The 18,601-nt window shown below is 42.8% G+C and overlaps 1 protein-coding gene across 2 annotated transcripts; it reads right to left on the bottom strand.

The window, feature by feature from the left end:
* Positions 1-1,958: 1,958 nt before the first annotated feature.
* On the bottom strand, positions 1,959-18,489 carry tbc1d15 (TBC1 domain family, member 15). Of its 2 annotated transcripts, none has more exons than XM_071461567.1 (17): positions 18,244-18,489; positions 16,714-16,815; positions 16,201-16,275; positions 14,937-15,078; positions 13,370-13,577; positions 11,411-11,513; positions 11,037-11,234; positions 10,184-10,312; positions 9,873-9,976; positions 8,595-8,689; positions 8,293-8,409; positions 7,968-8,068; positions 7,596-7,695; positions 7,217-7,314; positions 6,852-6,968; positions 5,497-5,583; positions 1,959-4,724 (listed from the first exon to the last, which is right to left on the bottom strand). In XM_071461567.1, the coding sequence occupies exons 1-17, from the start codon at positions 18,265-18,267 to the stop codon at positions 4,539-4,541; spliced, it is 1,986 nt and encodes a 661-aa protein (XP_071317668.1). In that variant the 5' UTR covers positions 18,268-18,489; the 3' UTR covers positions 1,959-4,538. The 2 variants fall into 2 exon arrangements, with proteins under 2 accessions (XP_071317668.1, XP_071317677.1); XM_071461576.1 differs by having other exon boundaries at positions 11,037-11,231.
* Between the last annotated feature and the right edge of the window lie 112 nt (positions 18,490-18,601).

Here is an 18,601-nt window from a genome sequence, read left to right as displayed (position 1 = left end):
TATCAAAGGAGGAGGGGGAGGAGGGGGAGGAGGGCTGACGTCCATCAGCTGAGGTGACATTTGGAGGCGAACATCATGAGGAGGAAACAGGAGCCGGTTCTTCAGTGGATCAACAGCTGTGACATTTCTGCACAAAGTCATGAATGAGAGTCAAATAAAATCAGTTTTCAGATGTTGATGAAAACCTTCAGGGGGCTGACGTCACCACAGTCTGCTCTGATGCTCACGGACCTGCAGCAGGTGTACTAGACCTGCAGGAAACTCTGGATAGTTTGTAAAGACAGGTTCACATCCCATGTTGTTTACATCCATGTTTACCTGCTGATTCGTGCTCTCTGCTCCTGTATCAGGGACCTGAACCCGTGACCTCAGTGACCTCAGTGACCTCAGGCTGGACACAAACACACGGACCTGTTGTTGACTGTGTTTCTCTGCTCTTCATGCAGAGTCAGAGCAGGACTGAGTGTTTGCCGTTCATTTGTTTTACTTCCTGTTGTGCAGATGTCATCTGTCACAGAGAGGTTGTGTGTGGAAAAGCTTTTGTGTGTAAGTTTGTGTTAATTATTTTGTGTCACTTGGATGAGTGTATTGTTATTATTACTAGTACTTGTGCGTTTCCTGGTAATATTAATCTTTGTGTGTGAGGAGCTCAGGATTTATTCTCAAACTAAAATACATGTTTAATGAGGATTAAATGATTAAATGAATTTTGTGATGATCAGCTGTGATCACCTCAGCACAGGTGACTGCTGCGTCTGTGTCCTATAAATGTAATGTAGTAGCAAACCATCTAGTTTGTTTAATACTCTTTACTTTCTTATTTTCTTTAGTTTCAGAATTAGAGTAAGTATCTGCAGATGAACCCTAAGTTACAGTTCAGCTAACTAATGTTAGCTAGCTGCTAGCGCACCCTTTCATTTCAGTGTTAGCTTGTCATTTCATTAGTGATATAAAATGTTATATGGTGTATGATCTGTATGAGTGTATGATTATTTTATGTCAATAGTCTTTTACCTTTTTTGATATTAGCTTCTATATTAGTCACCTCCTTTGTTTCCACTGAATTCAGGAGTTTTACCTGTTGGCTCATTGGACAATATTAAAATCCATGTGTTGAAGGCTCAGTGATTGTATTAGCAGTGGTGGAAAGTAATCAAGTACATTTACAAGTAAGTCAACAAGTTCTGTACTTAAGTACAATTTTGATATACTTGTACTTTACTTCAGTGTTTCTGTTTTATGCTGTAAGGCCCAGCGAGCTGAGGTGGAACAACCAGGAAAACTAGAGCCATGACACCGCTGACCTCACCTGAGCATGACGGCTACCTGCTGCTGTGCAAGTGTCACAAACTGGTCACACGGCCACGACAAACGCACACAATCAAGCTACAAGTACAGCTGAATTGTCAGTCAAAGACACACAATGTTTGTGTAGCTGTCACAGTTCTTAGGAGAATCAGGATCAACAGATCAGAATGAAACTGCAGTCAGTCAATCTACTTCTTTGTCCACTTCAGCACAACCAGCTGTAAACATGATGGGATCAACTGTCCCACGTTTCTGTTTTCTCCAGCTACAGATCAACATGATCCACGTGTTGTGGTGTTTGTGTCACCTGATGAATCTCAGTGCAGTGTTCCTTCTCTTTCAGCTCTGTTTGGTCCAGGTGGGCGGGGCTTGGGGCGTGTCTGAGGGCGGTGACTGCTTTGTTGTGACATCACAAAGTTGCAGAAGTCCTGACGGCTGGTTTTAAGGCTCAGTTTCTGAATACAGGCTGTGTGCATTTCTCTGTGGACTGAGGCTTTGATACTTTCACAGTATTAATATAGAACCTAGACCTGCTTTATAATCACAAACACATGGACATCTACCTTTAGACTGGATGGAACTTTAACTATATTAAAGGGATTAGGTTGTTGACCGTAACTGGGGAAAAAAAAACAAAAACAAAACTCTGATATCCTGAAATCATTTTATTGCCCAAAGAGTTCAATCGATTACATGAAAAGAGCCGAAATCACAAATTTTAAACCTGCAGCAAAAACATGGCAGAGCTCCATCAGGATCCACAAAGTGAAATAAAACCAGTCTGTGTCATTAAAGCTGTGAATATAATCAGTTTCTTTCCAACACGCTCCACAGACTCTTATCTGACAGTTTAAAGGCTCCAAATAACTGGAAACTTTCATGATGCTGTAATAAAGGAGGTGACAGTCGCCTCACTCTGGAAAAAAACTGGATTCAGTCAGACTTTGAGAGCAGAGCAGGAGGTGTGATTCAAAAAGGTGCTTGTGTTTATATTAAAGCGAAACTGTCACATTTTAGGAAACACACAGATTTTTGCTTTCTCACTGGGAGTCATGAGAGGATCCACGTTAAAGTCACACACTAACACAACACTTCCTACTGCTGCTTCACAATAAAAGCCACCCCCCCCACCCCCCCACACATACTTGTACTTCTATCTTTGTGAGGACACTCTTTGACATAATGCATTCCCTAGCCCCTTACCCTAACCTTAACCATCACAACTAAGTGCCTAACCCTAACCCTGACCCTGACCTTAACCTAAACCTAATTCTAACCATAACTCTAAAACCAAGTCTTAACCCTCAACATGTGATGTGAAGGTGTCTCAAAAAGTGAGGACCGGCCAAAATGTCCTCACTTTCCCAAAATGTCCTCACTCTGTTAGTAAAATACTTTTTTTGGTCCTTACTATGTAGCAAGTACACACGCGTACACACACACGCTCATTGTGTGTGTCCTGTGGGAAAAGTGGTCACATCAGATGGTGGTTGTGATTATTATTAACTTCTGTATTAAAGCAGGTGGGTTTGTTTGGCTGCACTGGAAACAGAAGCACAGGGTCACTGCTCAAACACATTACTTCGGTGTTAAACCACACCTGCTGTTACCAAGGTAACCACAGGTGCTGCCATAACAACCAGGAAAGATACTTCAGGTTTATCGCAACGTGAATCTTTCTGTTGTAGCTCTGGCGTCATTTCTAATAGATGTGATCTGACACTGTTAAAGTGATGTTTGTGTGTTTGAGTTTCTATCCATGTGTTTTTATGCTCATTTTGATTTTTCATATTTAAAAATCTGATTGGAAAAAAAACAGCAAGTCTGAATCGGTGTTAAAAGAGAAAGTAAACATCAAAGTGAAACCTTTAATTTAATCTGTTCTTTCAGTGCTGAGGTCATCTAAAACATTTTCACCATACTGAGGATTAAAACCTTCTCATTTGACTCCCAGTAAGAAACCAAATTATTTCCCCAAATGCCGCACTATTCCTTTAAGTTAATATATGATCTGCTTGAGGTCATTGACGTCACAATATAAAAAAACGCAAATCAACATTTTCATCACACGTCAGGGGAAATTTCCTTTCCAATGGGCAAATTAAAATCTTTTCTTCCATTTCACATGGAACCAGTTTCATATTAGAGGATTAATACTGAGAGGAGGTTATGTAAGAGGAGTTATAATAGTTTGATCTATCTGATAAAGCAGGCGACGAGATGTTTGTCTCATTAAATTAAAGCAGCTGCACTGTGAGAAAAATGTCAAAGATGCAGCCAATAAAACAACGTGTTGGACTAAATGTTAAACTCTGATGTGGTTTCTCAGAGTTCAACACATCACAGGTCACAACATGACGCTCCGCTCCTCTAAAGCTCCATTCAGACTGGATTTCTCTCTCTGTGGATTTAAACTGAATCTGAGTCTTTTTCTGCTTTTTTTTTTTTAAAGTGAAATTTGACTTTTGTGTGAAAATGTTTCTGCTGCTCTGATGGAAACATGAACATAAAGTTCGTGATAACAGAAAAAACTAAAGCTGTCAGGAAACAAGACTCTGTTCACATGTAGTCAAACATCTGATCAGCTGTGATCAGCTGTGATCAGCTGCTGTCTGCAGTGACTCATGACGTTCAGACTGTTTCACCGTGACACTGAAGAAAACTTAAAAACAGGAGGATTCTCAGTGACGTTCTGCAGCCTCTGTTTCTCTGGAGCTTTATTGTGGAGGGACATCAGAGATACTGATATCCTCAGGAAGTGATGTCACACTGACCCAGATCAACATGTGGTTCAGGTGTGAGGGTTCAGGTCTGACCCAGTCAGGACTCTGAGGAGGTTGGCAGCACGACGCCCCCCCTGGGGAGGTTTCTGTCTTTGACTCTGTTGGTTACAGACCAGATCCTGTGACGTCACCAGGGTTAAAATATTGTTCAGAACCAGAGTTAAGCCACCGAGGAGTACAGTGAAGATTTCACCTCCCCGGTGTTCATCCTGTCTGAATGGGGCTTTAGAATCATCATCATCAGGAGAGAAGAAATGACTATATAAGTGAAAGAGACAATGAGGTACAGGAAATTACAAAAATAAGATTCTGAATAATCTTAAATCCTTTTTACATTCTCTTCTTCTTCTTCTCCTCTTTTTCGGGGGACGGGACGACGTGGTGACGCTCTGCTGTCGACGTCATCCTGCTGACTCTGAGTCAGTCTCTGGGTGGATCTGCTGTTCACTATGATATGAAGGCAACTTTGCAGCCGTTGTGAGAGCTGGTTTCTCTCAAGTGTCCATGGCCGTTGGAGCAGGCGTCCTGTCTGTGTATTGGTCTGGGAGCTGGACGAGATCCAGAATCTGTCGGGTCAGAGCTGGAAACTTCTGTGTGAAAGCCCAAAATGTTGCTGACAGAGTCAGGTAAGTCCTGAGGAAGACAAACAACAGCTCAGTCACTCCTGCAGAGGTCAGTGACAGATGGACCACGGTCTGGATCCAGACCCAGACCTAGACCCTGTGCATTACTCAGAACTGTTTCTGTTTTAACAGGTGCAGCTTTTCTACCCTTTACAGCACTAGTCACATGACACTGCTCAGCCAATCACAGTGACTGGCGTCAGTGCGTGAGACACACAGAGAGACGACAGTCAGAAGAAAGACGGAGAGAAGTTACAGCTGTTCAGATGTGGTGAGACTGTTCATTATTAAAGTGGTTGAGACAGTTGAATTAACCATGAAGAAGAAAAATGGAACATCAAGCTACAATTTTTATTTTATTTTGTAAAATAAGGAACTTTATCATAATTTTCAGAAGCTGTTATGTGGTTGTTTCTGATTACAGCCTTATTTTACTTGAAATACTAAAATAACATAGTTATTATTATATGATTATGATGAGAATTATTATTATTACTATTATAGAAATATTTACTATTTACCTTACGGTTATTGAAATATAAATGTATAATTTTGTTATTCATCACTAGAATCACCTCCTCGTTTCCTCCAGCAGCCAGAGGTGTTTTTACAGAACATTATGATGTCACAATGATGTTGACCTTTGACCTTCTGGACTTCTTGATTGTTTACTGAGTAGGGAGCTACTCTTTCATTAGACAGATGTCAAACACACTGGAGTTGGTGTGAATGCTGCTGTATCTCGATGACTTCCTCACTAACACGGGTCTTGTTGGACGTACCTTACAGCTCTGTATCTGCAGACAGATTCCTTCTGCTTTCTGAAGAATCTCCTCAATGTCCAGTTTCATTGAAAGCTCATTTATGTGCTGTGAGAAAAACAAAGACAAATCTAACATTAGTTTTGGTTCGTTTAGTTTCTGCTGTGGTCTGAAGTCAGATCAGCTGATTTTCAACAACTCAAAGGATCCTGACTTTATAAAAGTTTCAGATCTGACCCTTACACAGCACCAGAGACTGGTAAATGCTGCTGTCTGTTCTCGAACTCTCCAAACAGCAGGAAACACTGGTAAAGTCTGATGTCAGATGACCTGACCCACCCTGACCTCCACCTCTTCAAACCATGCCCCAGTTCACCTGTTTTTGTTATGGCAGATTTAAAACTGCTCAAATCAAATTCAACATCCACAGTGTTATGTGTTTTTCTGTCTGTGTTTACTGAGTCATAGCTTCCACAATAAACATGTTAAAAGGACCATTTTTCAGCTGCTTCATGGCTGTTGACTGTTTTTCATGTTGACGTGTCTCCACCTGTAAAAGGAGAAACCTCTCTCTCACCTCCTCATGAGATCTAATGTCAGGGTTTAGTGTTTAGCGTCAGCCACTCAGTTCTGCCCTCTGCTGGACATCACTGAAATATAAGACACCTCCTCACTGTGTTTTCTGTGATGTAATGATTTTAAAGATTCTGTTAACCAGATTTTAAACAATAACACAGCAGCAAACATCTGTTCTCTATGTAAAGAAATCAGAGTCATGGTGTCCTGAGCTGAGAACGAATCCACGCCCCCTCTGTGTGTGTCGTAATCTGAGTGCCTCTGTTTTGGTAGCTGGTCTGGGAATGTGGGATGTTTGTGTGTTTGCGTATCTCCTGTTAAACGTTGGTCATCATCACATTTATTAACACACATTTAAAAACCTAAGAGTCAGAGTCTTTACCGACTCCCTCAGTGTCATTCGTGCTGCTGGTCCCAGTGGATCCAGTCCTGATCTGTCGGTACTGAGGCGGGGAACCCTAAAGACTCCAGCTGGACTCAGACCTGGTTTTCTTCTCCTCATGTGTCAGGGACTTGATGCTACATGATGTTAACATCTGTTTTCGTTAGTGGAGAAACCAAACGGAAGCCTGAGCTGTGGCTCACTGCTCTGGTCTGAGGTCTAGTGCGACATCTAGTGGCAGTGACGATCCTTTACAGAACCTTTAATGTGATTAAACTCACATCACAGCGAAAGATGAGTTGTACAATTATCAAAAGAAAAGGTGAAACATTTTAAAATACCTGAAGTAACTTCTCAAATCATTTTTAAGGAGCTTTACATTTGAATCAGACCTGAAGTCTAAAGGAGAATCGTTCACCTTCAGGATTTCATTGAAGCCGTAGTTCTCGTCCACGATCTTCTGTTTCTCTGAGTCCAGGATGGCACAGCAGACCAATAGGTGGAAGTTCTGACAGGGCAGACCTGTCCACATCACCTGAGGAGGACAGTTACACAGGTAGGCTCATCCAGTCACTGTGCTGAACATGTTTAAACATCCAGGTGGAGCTGACACGAGATCAACTGAAGCTGAGATCAGAAAACAAACACTGACAAAAGGAGGAAACTATGGAAGCTGAGAAGGAACAAATAAGTCACAACATCTGCTCAAACACATGTTCTGCTCCTGTTCCTGAAAGGAACCCCGACACTGTGATGGAACCAGAAAATACACAGAGAACTGACCTCCCAGAGCCGGAGAACGTCCTGGAAACTGAGCTCCCTTTTAAATCTGATCAACAACCAGCGGAAACAGAAATACAGGTAACCTGAGTCCTGAGACTCTGAAACACAAACACACAGTCAGAGTCAGAGGGAGGGGTAATGTTATCATCATCATCATCATCATCATCATCATCAGTACAACATGTGAGTGAGGAAACAGCCTCATTATTTACAGGTGGTAAAGACTGATAATACACATCATATCTAATATTCAACACACCTCCAAACATCAGCAGATCATATGAAACAAAAAGAAAATGATCATGTGAGGAGACACTTCAACATTTAGAGAAGTGGCTCTAAGTCGTGTCAGTTTGTTGATTTAAAGACAGTTTCATACCAAGGTAGTTCCAGAAGGCCAAGTCCAGCAGCCTGAGCAGAGTACTGAGCTGAATCAGCTGGGTCTTCATGCCCTGCATCTGCTCCTCAAAGTTCTGGTGCTGAAACACACAAAGACACACAAACACAATAAATGTCTCAGTATTTCAGATTAAATGTTGATGAAACTGGAATTATTTGGAAATCTGACTGTGGGTGGACTGATTCTGAGTCAGTCTGAGTTCAGTGAGTCCAACATGTTTATCACAACCACAATGTACCAACGTTCACACCATGAGCCTAAATTCACAGCCACCAGAGGAGATTCAGTGGTTGACGCTGTGCTGTGAGCGAGAGCCGCCTTCAGACCTAATCAATCATCTGCTTCACTCACCATTTGGTCCATGAAGGAGACGAAACACCAGAAAGCGTCCACCTCGTTCTCCATCACGTAGAGGATCGGTGAGAGCAGGTCGCTCATCCCCTGAACATAACCTGAGCAGGACAGAGACGTTCAGGATGCCGCTTCGCTTTAATCACTCAAATGAATCACTTTCATATTGTTCCCAGGCTTCCTGCAGCTTCACCAAAATTAACTATTAAAACTTTTTTAACGTCACGGCAGGGACAAATTTAATATAAACCACAGTATGAGATTATGTTCCATAAACGTTCCACAGGAGAACCGATGACAGTGCGAACAGAACATGATGTCTCACCCAGGTCGAAGTCGTACATGCAGTAGGTCATCAGGATGTCGTGCAGCAGAACCAGACCCGGGTTGTCGATTCCCTCGTAGAACCTGTTTGTTCTGTCTGTTCTGTTCACATCTTTCTCTGAGAGGAGACAGAGCCGACAGGACACAGGTCACAGAGCCGCTGAGGGGAGAACGACGGAGGCTCCAGTTTGTGCCTCTCGTGTTTCAGTGGATAAAAAACTGTCTCAGTGACGACTCTGTTCTCCTCAGTGTCTCTGAGAGAAGAAGCTGTGGGTTCAGCTCAGAAACAAAACAAACTCTCACCGATCAGACTCCTGTAGTCTCTGAGTCTGGAGTTCCTCCTCTCCTGCTCCTCACTCACCGATTTCCACTGCAGCTTCATCCTGAAGTATTCATCACTGTCCAACAAGAGGAGCGAGAGCATCATCATCATCATCATCATCACAAACTCTGATAACCTTACCACACCTCACCACCATTATAACAAACAAAGGATATTTGTTACAACTCTTGAATTTCCTTAAACTGTTGATCATATTTTCATTGTTATTGATCTGCTGATCGTTTCCTGATCGATCAGTTGGTTTAGTGTCAGAATGTCACATGTCAGAAAATAAAGGAAAATGATAGTTACAGTCGATGATGCTTCATCTGTTCGAGAAAACAAAACAAAGAAATCTTCACATTGTTTTTGTTATTTCTGCTCAGTATTTTGTCGGCTGACGTTAAAATATCTTGTTTTTAACTCAGAGACGGTTTGAGAAACAGAATTTTTAAACTAGAGAATCAGACCTTTCCAACAAGCCACTGTTTGACTGAATGTCACTGAACTGGACCCTCCTATTGGCTCCACTGGGTGCTGCCACAGCCAATCAGAGCGTCTGATTCAGAGGCTGTGCCGCTGTGTAACCAAACTAAATGTGAGCAGCACTGTTTTATTCTGAGCTCAGGGTGAGGAGACGTTGGTCTGACTGTAATGTTCTGACAGAGATGTGAGCAGTCAGATCTTCAGAGCTGATTTTATGAGGACGAAAAAAAAACCAACCATGAACACTGACTCAAAATTATGAGAATAACTCACGAACAGATAAAGACAGAAACTGAAATCACCTCTGGAACGATCCAAACACACGTGTGAAACTCTCTGTGTGAAGTTTTCTTTCCTTATTATAGTTTATAGTGTTTTTATCTATAAAATGAGGAAAATTTCAAGGTCGTTTTTTTGGCTGCTGTCCTCTGTCATAGTGAACAGAAATCTTCAGTGATTAACGTATAATCATCCGTCTGTTACATCAGCCTGTGGATCACTGGAGGCCCAGAGGCTGCACATGAAAAAATGTACTGAGCATCTTCCCTGATACAAAGAAATCTATTTAAAGGAAATGAATCAGTTATGAAAACAGTCATTGATTTTCTGTCAATCAAATAAATTTCCCACTGTGACAAACTGATTCATCTGTATTAAGTAAAAAAGCTGAAGCGGTGAACAGAAAGTATTTGGTGTTTTGACTTGTTAAAGAACTGAAGGATTCAGATGTTAAAAGTGAAGTGAAAGGTAAATGACAGTGACGGTGCTCGTACGTCTTGTTTCTCTGCAGAGCCTTCCTCTCCTCCAGCGTGCTGTCCCACGGAAAATACCCCAACAGAAACTTCCAGGCCTCTTTCCTCACAGCGTGACACAGTCCCTGCAGATTCAGACATGAAGACACGTGATGATCACAGCATGTTGAGTCACATTAATTAAACTGACTGTGATTTAACCTTCACTCAGACTGATGATCTCTCTGCATCTCTCTTATTGTTGAACATTGTGTATTAAACGAGTCCATCTGGTCCCCACACAAACACACATTAAATAGAAAATAAACTGAGTGATGATGAAAGAAACTTGCCCCTTTGAAGATGACTTGTTTGAGGTGAGGGATCCTGATCATCCTCCCCTCTGGATCCTGGTGTTTGGTCCAGTCCTCTGCAGACAGAGGCTCCCTCCTCGTCACCTGAGGTCTCGTTCCCAGGTCGATCTGACGGGACAGAGCGGGACTGTCAATGCTTCATAATGATAACACACCTGTTGTGAGAACGTCTGACACACATGGTCAGTGAGCTTCAAATCAGTGACTCTGTTCCTTTATGAATTCTCTCTGTGTTTGTATCTGATTCTAATTCTCTGCTCGACTCTTGTTGTTGTTAAATTTGCTGCTTTAATAAACTGACGTGACTAAAACATCGACCCTCTTGTTGTGTCTCACGCTGACAAACACAGCAACATGCAGCGGACTATAAGTACCAGGATGCTTCAGTCAAAACGCTCAAAAAGCTCTGTGTAAAGCGACACTTCAATGGTCGCCATATTGGCTGCGTAGCAGAAGCGGAGGGGCCAACGACGTATTATCAAACTTGTAAAAACTGCGACCGAGGAGGGAGCTGAAGCAGCCGACAGGTGGGCAACAGCCATGGTCACCTGTGATCGTGATTTCCTGTGTTCACAGAGTACTACATGTGATTGTATTGTGTAGACAAAGTACTACGTGTGAGTGTACTGTGTACACAGAGTACTACATGTGATTGTGCTGTGTACACAGAGTACTACATGTAATTGTGCTGTGTATACAGAGTACGACGTGTGAAGTGTTGTGAATGTGAGCTGAAGGTCGTTGTCACAGTGACAGGACGCCATCACTGTGTCTTTTTCTGAATAAACCAAGTAAAGCGACATCCATCAGTGAGCAGTGACCCTCCTCTCACCCTGGTGATGACCTCGAAGCCCGGCTCCTCCTGCTGGTTGATCTCCAGTCCTGGGATGACTTCACCCAGCAGGTCGGCCACTTCCTCTGGGGGGCGCTGGTGCTGCTCCTCCGTCCCCCGGAAAGCATCAAATATGTAGTTGGTGACTTTGGAGAAGCCGCCCAGCGTGGTCACATACGGATCCTTTCTGAACTTCTGCTGGAAACAAAGAATCATTAAAAAGGATCCATGAGTATCTGGAGCTGCTCGGCTTCTCCTCTGGAACGTTTCACACTCATTAAAATTTCATTTTTAAAAGAAATCCAAAGCAAGACAGATGTTCATTATTTCCCTGTCAGCAGATTGACTTCATGTTGATGACTTTAGTTTCTCACATGAACGAGGCCGAAGTTGTTGTCGTCCAGAAGGTTCTCGAAGGACTGGGACAGAGCTTTGTTTGGCGTGCTGACCAACAGACACGTTTCATCATCTGGAGACCTGCAAACACAAAAGGCACAAAACTCTCCTCAGAATACTGAGAGGTAAACATCAGGGACTGATCCTGTTTGATACAGACTCACACAAGTCAAATGACTCGATGATCAACTGATGATTCAAACTGTAGATGTTTAGGAGGCAGGTCTAGTGTCAACTACAACTGTTTCAATTAGTCAATTAATTGATTAGTTGATCAACACAAAATTAATCTACTGCATAAATAATCAGCTGAGTAATTTTGTTAAGAAGAAATGTCAAACAGTGTTTCCATCAGTAAACAGAGTCTCTGACTGTTGTGTTGGACAACAGAAGAAATTTTAAAGTGTCTCTGATCTATATTTTTTGCTGATGTATGAAATGACAACATGAAAACAGTGAATAATGTTAAAGGCGTCTGTGGCGATGACAAAGCTACAGAGAATCATCAGCTGGATCTGACCCACATAGATGATCACGCTACTCTTCAACAGCTGGATGTGGAAACAAACAGCTGTTTGAGAACAAGCTCAACATGTCAACTTACGGCTGATGATCTGTTAATTCTTTGTTCACTGTGGTTTCTGCTGAAAACAAGAGGCAACCTCCAGACTGTAGTTCCTCTAATGACCACTAGAGTCTGGCTCCAGCAGTGAGTCAGTCCCCATAGACTCCAACGTTCAAATGTCCAACTTTACAGCAGAAAGAAACATGTTTACAGCCTGGTACAGAGACTGTTCTGGTCTCTAGAGATCATTTCCTCCTTCATGACGACTGTACGGCTGAATTTATAGAACTCACCTGTTTACATTTTATTAAAGACTAAAACTAGAATTGAGGACCAGTGGAACGTGTGAGCATCATTGTCAAGAAGGGTCATGAAAATAACTGACAGATTAATCAACAGATAAAGTCATCGTCAGTTGCAGACACAGGTAAGTGATTCATCTCTCAGCCAATCAGCTGCAGGACATCAGAGCGTTTAATTTTTAAAGAACTCTGCCTCTTAAATAAAAATGTGCTTAAAAGACTCATAATTAGGGGCGGCCCGGTAGTCGAATGGTTAGGGTGCATACCATTTGAGCGCAAGATGCTCTTAGCAGGCGGTCACCGGTTCGACTCCCGATTGGTCTGACTCTTTCCTGCATGACATTCCCCTCTCTCTACCCCCTTTCCTGTCAGTCTCCACTGATCTCTAATAAAGGCATAAAAAGCCCAAAAAAATAACTAAAATTTTTATAATTAGACTGAACTGTAATTTCCTGTTGATTCATTCTTTTTTTTTTTACCATCATTCAGTGTCTGAACCACTAAAAAAGGAGATGTGAGCAGCCAATCAGAGTCGAGAGAGGGGCAACTTCAAAATAAAATCAAGCATTTAAAAAAAACGCGGGGACACAAGTAAACAGCTTCAATCCAGTATCAACAGACAATCAGCTGATAGACAATCAGCTGGATGTCACCCTGGTGATAATGTTTCTCTCAAAATATCCGACACTTAAACGAGGCGATGTCATTATGAAAGAGCTTGATAAGAACTTTAATAACAGCTATCTGCAGTGAGGTGGACGAGCACGCTGCTGCTGTCCCCTTGGTATCTGGTTCAGTCGTGTCCTGGCTCGTGTTCACCAACACACACCAGACATCAGTCACTCTGTTGTCTGACTTTATTATTGTGAGGGAAAGCAAAGGTTACTGAACACTGTATTATACACTGTTCTGTGCATCAGAACAGTGAAGGGACTTAGATCTGAGCTTCTCTCAGCTGTACAACACAGACAGGAGCATTACTCCACTTACACAGGTGGTGGTGATGCTCCATGAAGCTACATCATTCCTACCTTTGTTGTTGTGTTGTGTGTGTTGTTGCAGGTACTTACTCGCTGAGCAGAGCGAATCTCCTCAGGCTGTCCAGGAACTCTCTGCTGCCGCCCTGGTGGAAGTGCAGAGCAGGGAGGGAGGTGGAGGACTCCTTCAGTTTAAAGAGCAGGAAGGTCCAACCCTCCTCCTTCACTGTGATGGACCTGAGGTCACTGACACTGAAGGTGAACGCCCACCTGCTCCTCTCATGGCTGTGGTTCAGAGAGCCTGACAGATGAGGGAAATGGAACAGGAAACAGACAGCTTCTGGTTTCAGAATAAGAGCACTGAAACATCCTCCTGACTGAGCACAGTAATCAGCAGCTTCAGAGGCACTTTGGTCTGTTTGTCTGAAACCACAGATGTTCTGAGCCTAAAGATCAGCGTCAGTGCTGAACGACTAACAGATCAGTATCAAATCTCTTTACGCTGACGTCACTTTCACTGTTAAACTGACAGACGTGTCCGGCTGCAGCTCAGACCAGCTGATTCATGTTCATTCAGAACAAAATGAAACCGGTCTGTTTTCAGTTTGTGTGCCTGAACTCAACCAAAGATAATTTATGAGGGAAGACGCTTCACTCTGTAACACCTCTGTACAACCAGAGTGTTTCTGTAGTGAGACATCTTCTCTAATGAAACCTCAGCTGATCTCACATCAGTTTCAGCTTCATTCATGCCTTCAGCTATCAGGCTCCTCTCCTGTGGAACCAGCTCCCAGTGTGGGTTCGGGAGGCAGACCCCCTCTCTACATTTAAGATCAGGCTTAAAACTGTCCTGTTTAGTAAAGCTTATAGTTAGGGCTGGCTCGGGTATGTCCTGACCCATCCCTTAGTTATTCTGTTATAGAGCTAGACTGCTGGGGGATTCCCATGATGCACTGGGCGCTCTCTCTCTTTCTCTCCCTCTCCTCATTCTGCAGGTATCTCTGCCCTGTAAAGTGCCTTGAGATAATGTATATTATGATTTGGCACTATACAAATAAAATTGAATTGAAATTGAATTGAATTCATATCAGATTAATAATTCAGGATCAGGATTAAGTAGATCCAGAATAATAAACTAGATTCAGATTCAGTCTACAGCTGTTATTTAATCTACTGTTGATGAATTTAAGTTTCAGATAATCAATATTAAAGGTCTCTGATCAGGACTGAGGTCACAGAAAAAACCCTGTGTAAAACAGCAGAAACAGTTTGGTGTTTTTCAGTAAACATGTCTGACGCAGAAACACTTTCATTTCCTCCAACATCCAAAACAGGTTTCTGACATTTTCACTTTCACTATGAAGATTTTTTACATCAAGTCAAAGTATTTAAATGATGAGACAGAGAAAATAAAGTGAATTAGTGCTGACAGTGCATTAACCTAATACTGTTGACAGCTGATGCAGAGTGGGTTTAAACCACGAGTACATCTGATTATACAGCAGCCATTTGTATGTATTAATACAACTTCTAAATGAATCTACAGTTATAAATGATGTTTTACCATTTTACCAACAGACAGTAAATGTTTACAGTATTTTGTTGGTGGTTGAGGAAAATATTGTTGAAGGATATTTAAAGTGGATTAAAGTAAACTCACCCTCTCCGTTTGTGCAGGATCTCTTCTTGAAGGACACGGCGTTGACCATGTCCCACTCTGTCTCATAGCTCTGCTGAGTCTCTAACAGCTGGTGAGACCTCTCCCCTGGACACTGAGCCCACTCCACGACTGAGCTGGAGTCCTGATGAGACACAGAGACCCTGTTCACACCTGGCATCAACACATCTCAGGTGATCTGATCAGAAGTGGACAGCTCTGAGCTCAGGTGTGGACGCACTCACACACATTGAGGACACAATAAAATCTGGTCACTCAGACAACAGTCTGAGGTGGTCCGGGTCACATGTGGCCACATTCTTTTATCAGTGTAAATGTATAAAATCTTATTTCACTGAAGAGCTGTGTGCAGTGAATTGATTCACTCAGCCCGCTGACCCCACTCTCTCTCTTTGACAACAGACCTGTCTGGCACTGTGATTGGCTCACCTCAGACAGATGTTAATACCAGGTGTGGACAGGGCCATGGATTAAAAACAACACGTTTTTATTTGCATATAAAGTGGGGAAGTCAGATCTGATCACAAGTGGTCACTGGTGACACACGTGGAGACAAACGTGAATGCAGGTGTGAGCAGAGCCACTTCTTAATTTTGTGCATTAGCTGTATTATATTTATCTCCTCCGCTTGTGTACAGTTATAGAAATATGTCACAACATCACCTGCTATCATTTGTCACATTGGACAGAAATGGTGACTTGTGAAAAAGAAGGATGATAAAAATTTGTTTTTGAAAGTTATTAGTGGTTTAAATGTTAAGTTTGCTAAACAGCTATTTATCTATTTATTTATTATTTATTTACTTCTTGTTTACAATTAGATTATACCTGAGGATTCCAAACTGTGAAGAGCCTCCACAGGGAGGAGTGGGAGAGGTGAGACAAACTGTGTGAGGTGAAAGGGACAGGTGTGTTCAGGTGTTAGTTATTCTAAGTTGTCAGCAGTTGGAGCTGCAGCTGTGACACAGATCATGGAGATGAAGACGTAGTAAGATGACGTGTTTTAACCATCACAGCCTGAAACTACAGGAGTTAAACCAAAGCATCAGAAACATGATGAGCAGAACCTGGAGGTGGGTTTACTGGGACTGACTCAGGTGAGTCACTGTAAGGAAGAGCCGATTAATGATAACATGCGTCCTGACCTACAAACAGACTGAGGGTGTTTCTGTGAGACAGCTGGTGGAGTTTTAACCTGAGGCCTCATAACCAGCCGCACCTTACAACACAGCACACTGAGACAAACCTTTCCAGCACACAGCATGTTGGATGGGTCGACAGTGTCTTCCAAAGGTCTGTACTCCACAATGATCTCTGCATCCTGACAGTGTGGAGACAGAGATGTAGTCAACACGTTATTTCATACACACAGCAAACCAGGAACTACATGATAAACAGTGAACTGTTTTATGAGAAAACTATTTATGACAAGTTAATAACACCCATGTAGAGCTGAAACATTGGGTCAGTTACTCAGTTAACAGAAAATTATCAGTCAATGATTCTGATAATTGATTTAACTTTTAAATTTCTTCTAAGTAAAAATTCTCAGGTTCCTGCTTCTCAATGGCTGATTTTTACTTCTGGTTTCTATCACAGGGTTTTGGGTCTTTATCTGAACAAAATGAGAAATCTAAAGACGTTGTTCTGAATTAATCAATAATGAAATTAGTTGTTAGTTGAAGTCCTACACTCACTAACCCTAACCCTAATGAACACAAGGAGCTGACAGAACATGTAATATTAACGGGACTCTTACCTTGTCAACAATTCGAAGTGACCCTGAGACGAGTAGATCCTGCTCGATGCCGTCTTCATCGCTGCTATTATGAATGAAGACTCCTTCATGTTCAAATATAATCTGTATGACAGATGTTACATGAAGCTCAGCTGCAGTTCACTTTGTTCCTCTCATGTATTCACTCAGTCACAGACCACAACATCTGATTCTCTTAAAGATAAATGCACAAAAACTCAGATGTAGATTTTTTTTCATCCTCAATCCTCAAAGACCCTTCTAATATCTGGATCAATGACACACATCAATCAACAGCAAAATGTGCCAAAAGTAGGCAGAGTGTTTCTCTGGGAGTCCAGTGTTGATTTTAAATGATGTATGTCCTGTCACCAGGATGTGCAGTCATAAATCCACTGAGCTCCATGACACACAACACATTCTCCACCCATGACCCGACAAACCTTTGATCTGCTGTGTATACTCTGCAGCTGGACCCAGCCTTACAGTTGTATGCAGCTGTGCCGACTCAGCAGGGGATCCAAACTTGTGTGAATGTCACTTCACAGTTTAATCTTTTTATATTTTATCAAGTTGATGATGTAGAAAGTTTCACTGCATTAACATTTAAAGTAAACAGTATTTCTACATTATATCTCCTCAGGTTTAACAGAGGCTGGTCCCACTGGCTTGATCAGCTTTTTCATCTGAATTCCACGGCCCACTCCACAGCCACCATCACTGTATAACTGGCTCCACCAGTCTTTAGAAACACAGCAACCAACCAGTGTGGTGTGACAACACAGTCAAAACAGGTTGTACTCTGTCTGCTGCAACATGAACTGCATGTACCTGTCAGGTAGACATCAACGCCACGTCGCTGCTGATTCTTACTTTACATTGTTTTACACGAAAATATAAAGAAATTGAAAGACACAACGACATAATGATGTTTATAATTTCGTTACACGATGCACAAATGTAGCTGCCCCCTGAGTTTTGAGGAAACAGGGTCACAGCAGACTTGGGTGAGGTCCATGTGGTTTATCTGACGGCACAGACCCGAGTCTGGAACCTGCTAACGGACCAGCCGACGCTGCGGACGGTGGTGACTCAGCAAAATGCGCTGGATATTTGTTTTTGTTGGTTCTGGAACTCGGTCTGACGGTTTAAAAGTTTACCGTCGCTCCGGCGGCCCGCTCTGCCAACAACCGTGAACTGGCACCGGTAACAACACGCTAATGTTGACGTTAGCTGTTAGCATGTGGGCAGCAGGCAGCGGGACCGACTGTGTGTGCAAACATGAAGTATACGGATGCGGCTGGCGGCGGGAGCAGCTGGCAGCAGCGGTCCCTCTGTGTCCTCACCCTGTGACTGTAGCCTCGGCTAGCATAGCGGCTAACAGCGGCTGGCTCACTAACCTCCGGTGCGGGTGTGCGGTGTGGACACGGAGCTGTACCCGGTAAACACGGAGCTGTACCCGGTAACTACGGCGGTTGGACGCAAACATGGGTCAAAGCGGACAGTGTCAGAGTCGGTTAAAGCGGTTCTTACCTTCTGTACAGACTCCTCCGCCATGTTGTCTCCCTGTCTCCTGGTGACGTCACCGGCTCACGTGCGTGTCAACGTCCAAAACAAAACGGACAAATCAGCTTCCGGTTGACCGGCGGCCATGTTGTCTGGTCGGGTCAGGGGTCAGCCGCAGTCGCAGATTCGTCAAATCCACGAACATTGTGGATGTTAGAACTCACAGTAAGAACACGCACTTTCATTCTGGGCGTCATAAATTATCCTTTTAGACGACGTAAAGCATAAAAATACAGTAATTACACCGGATTCGATCCCCGGTCACAAGTGCGACTGGCCTGTAACACGACGAGCCAGAAACAGTTCTCCACTTATCATATTCTCT

The sequence above is a fragment of the Trachinotus anak genome, unplaced genomic scaffold (assembly GCF_046630095.1).
Source record: "Trachinotus anak isolate AG129_WGS33_773 ecotype Australia unplaced genomic scaffold, CSIRO_AGI_Tana_v1 ptg000002l, whole genome shotgun sequence".
In the NCBI taxonomy this organism is placed as follows: Eukaryota; Metazoa; Chordata; class Actinopteri; order Carangiformes; family Carangidae; genus Trachinotus; species Trachinotus anak.
This window is presented reverse-complemented; position numbering and strand designations above follow the sequence as displayed.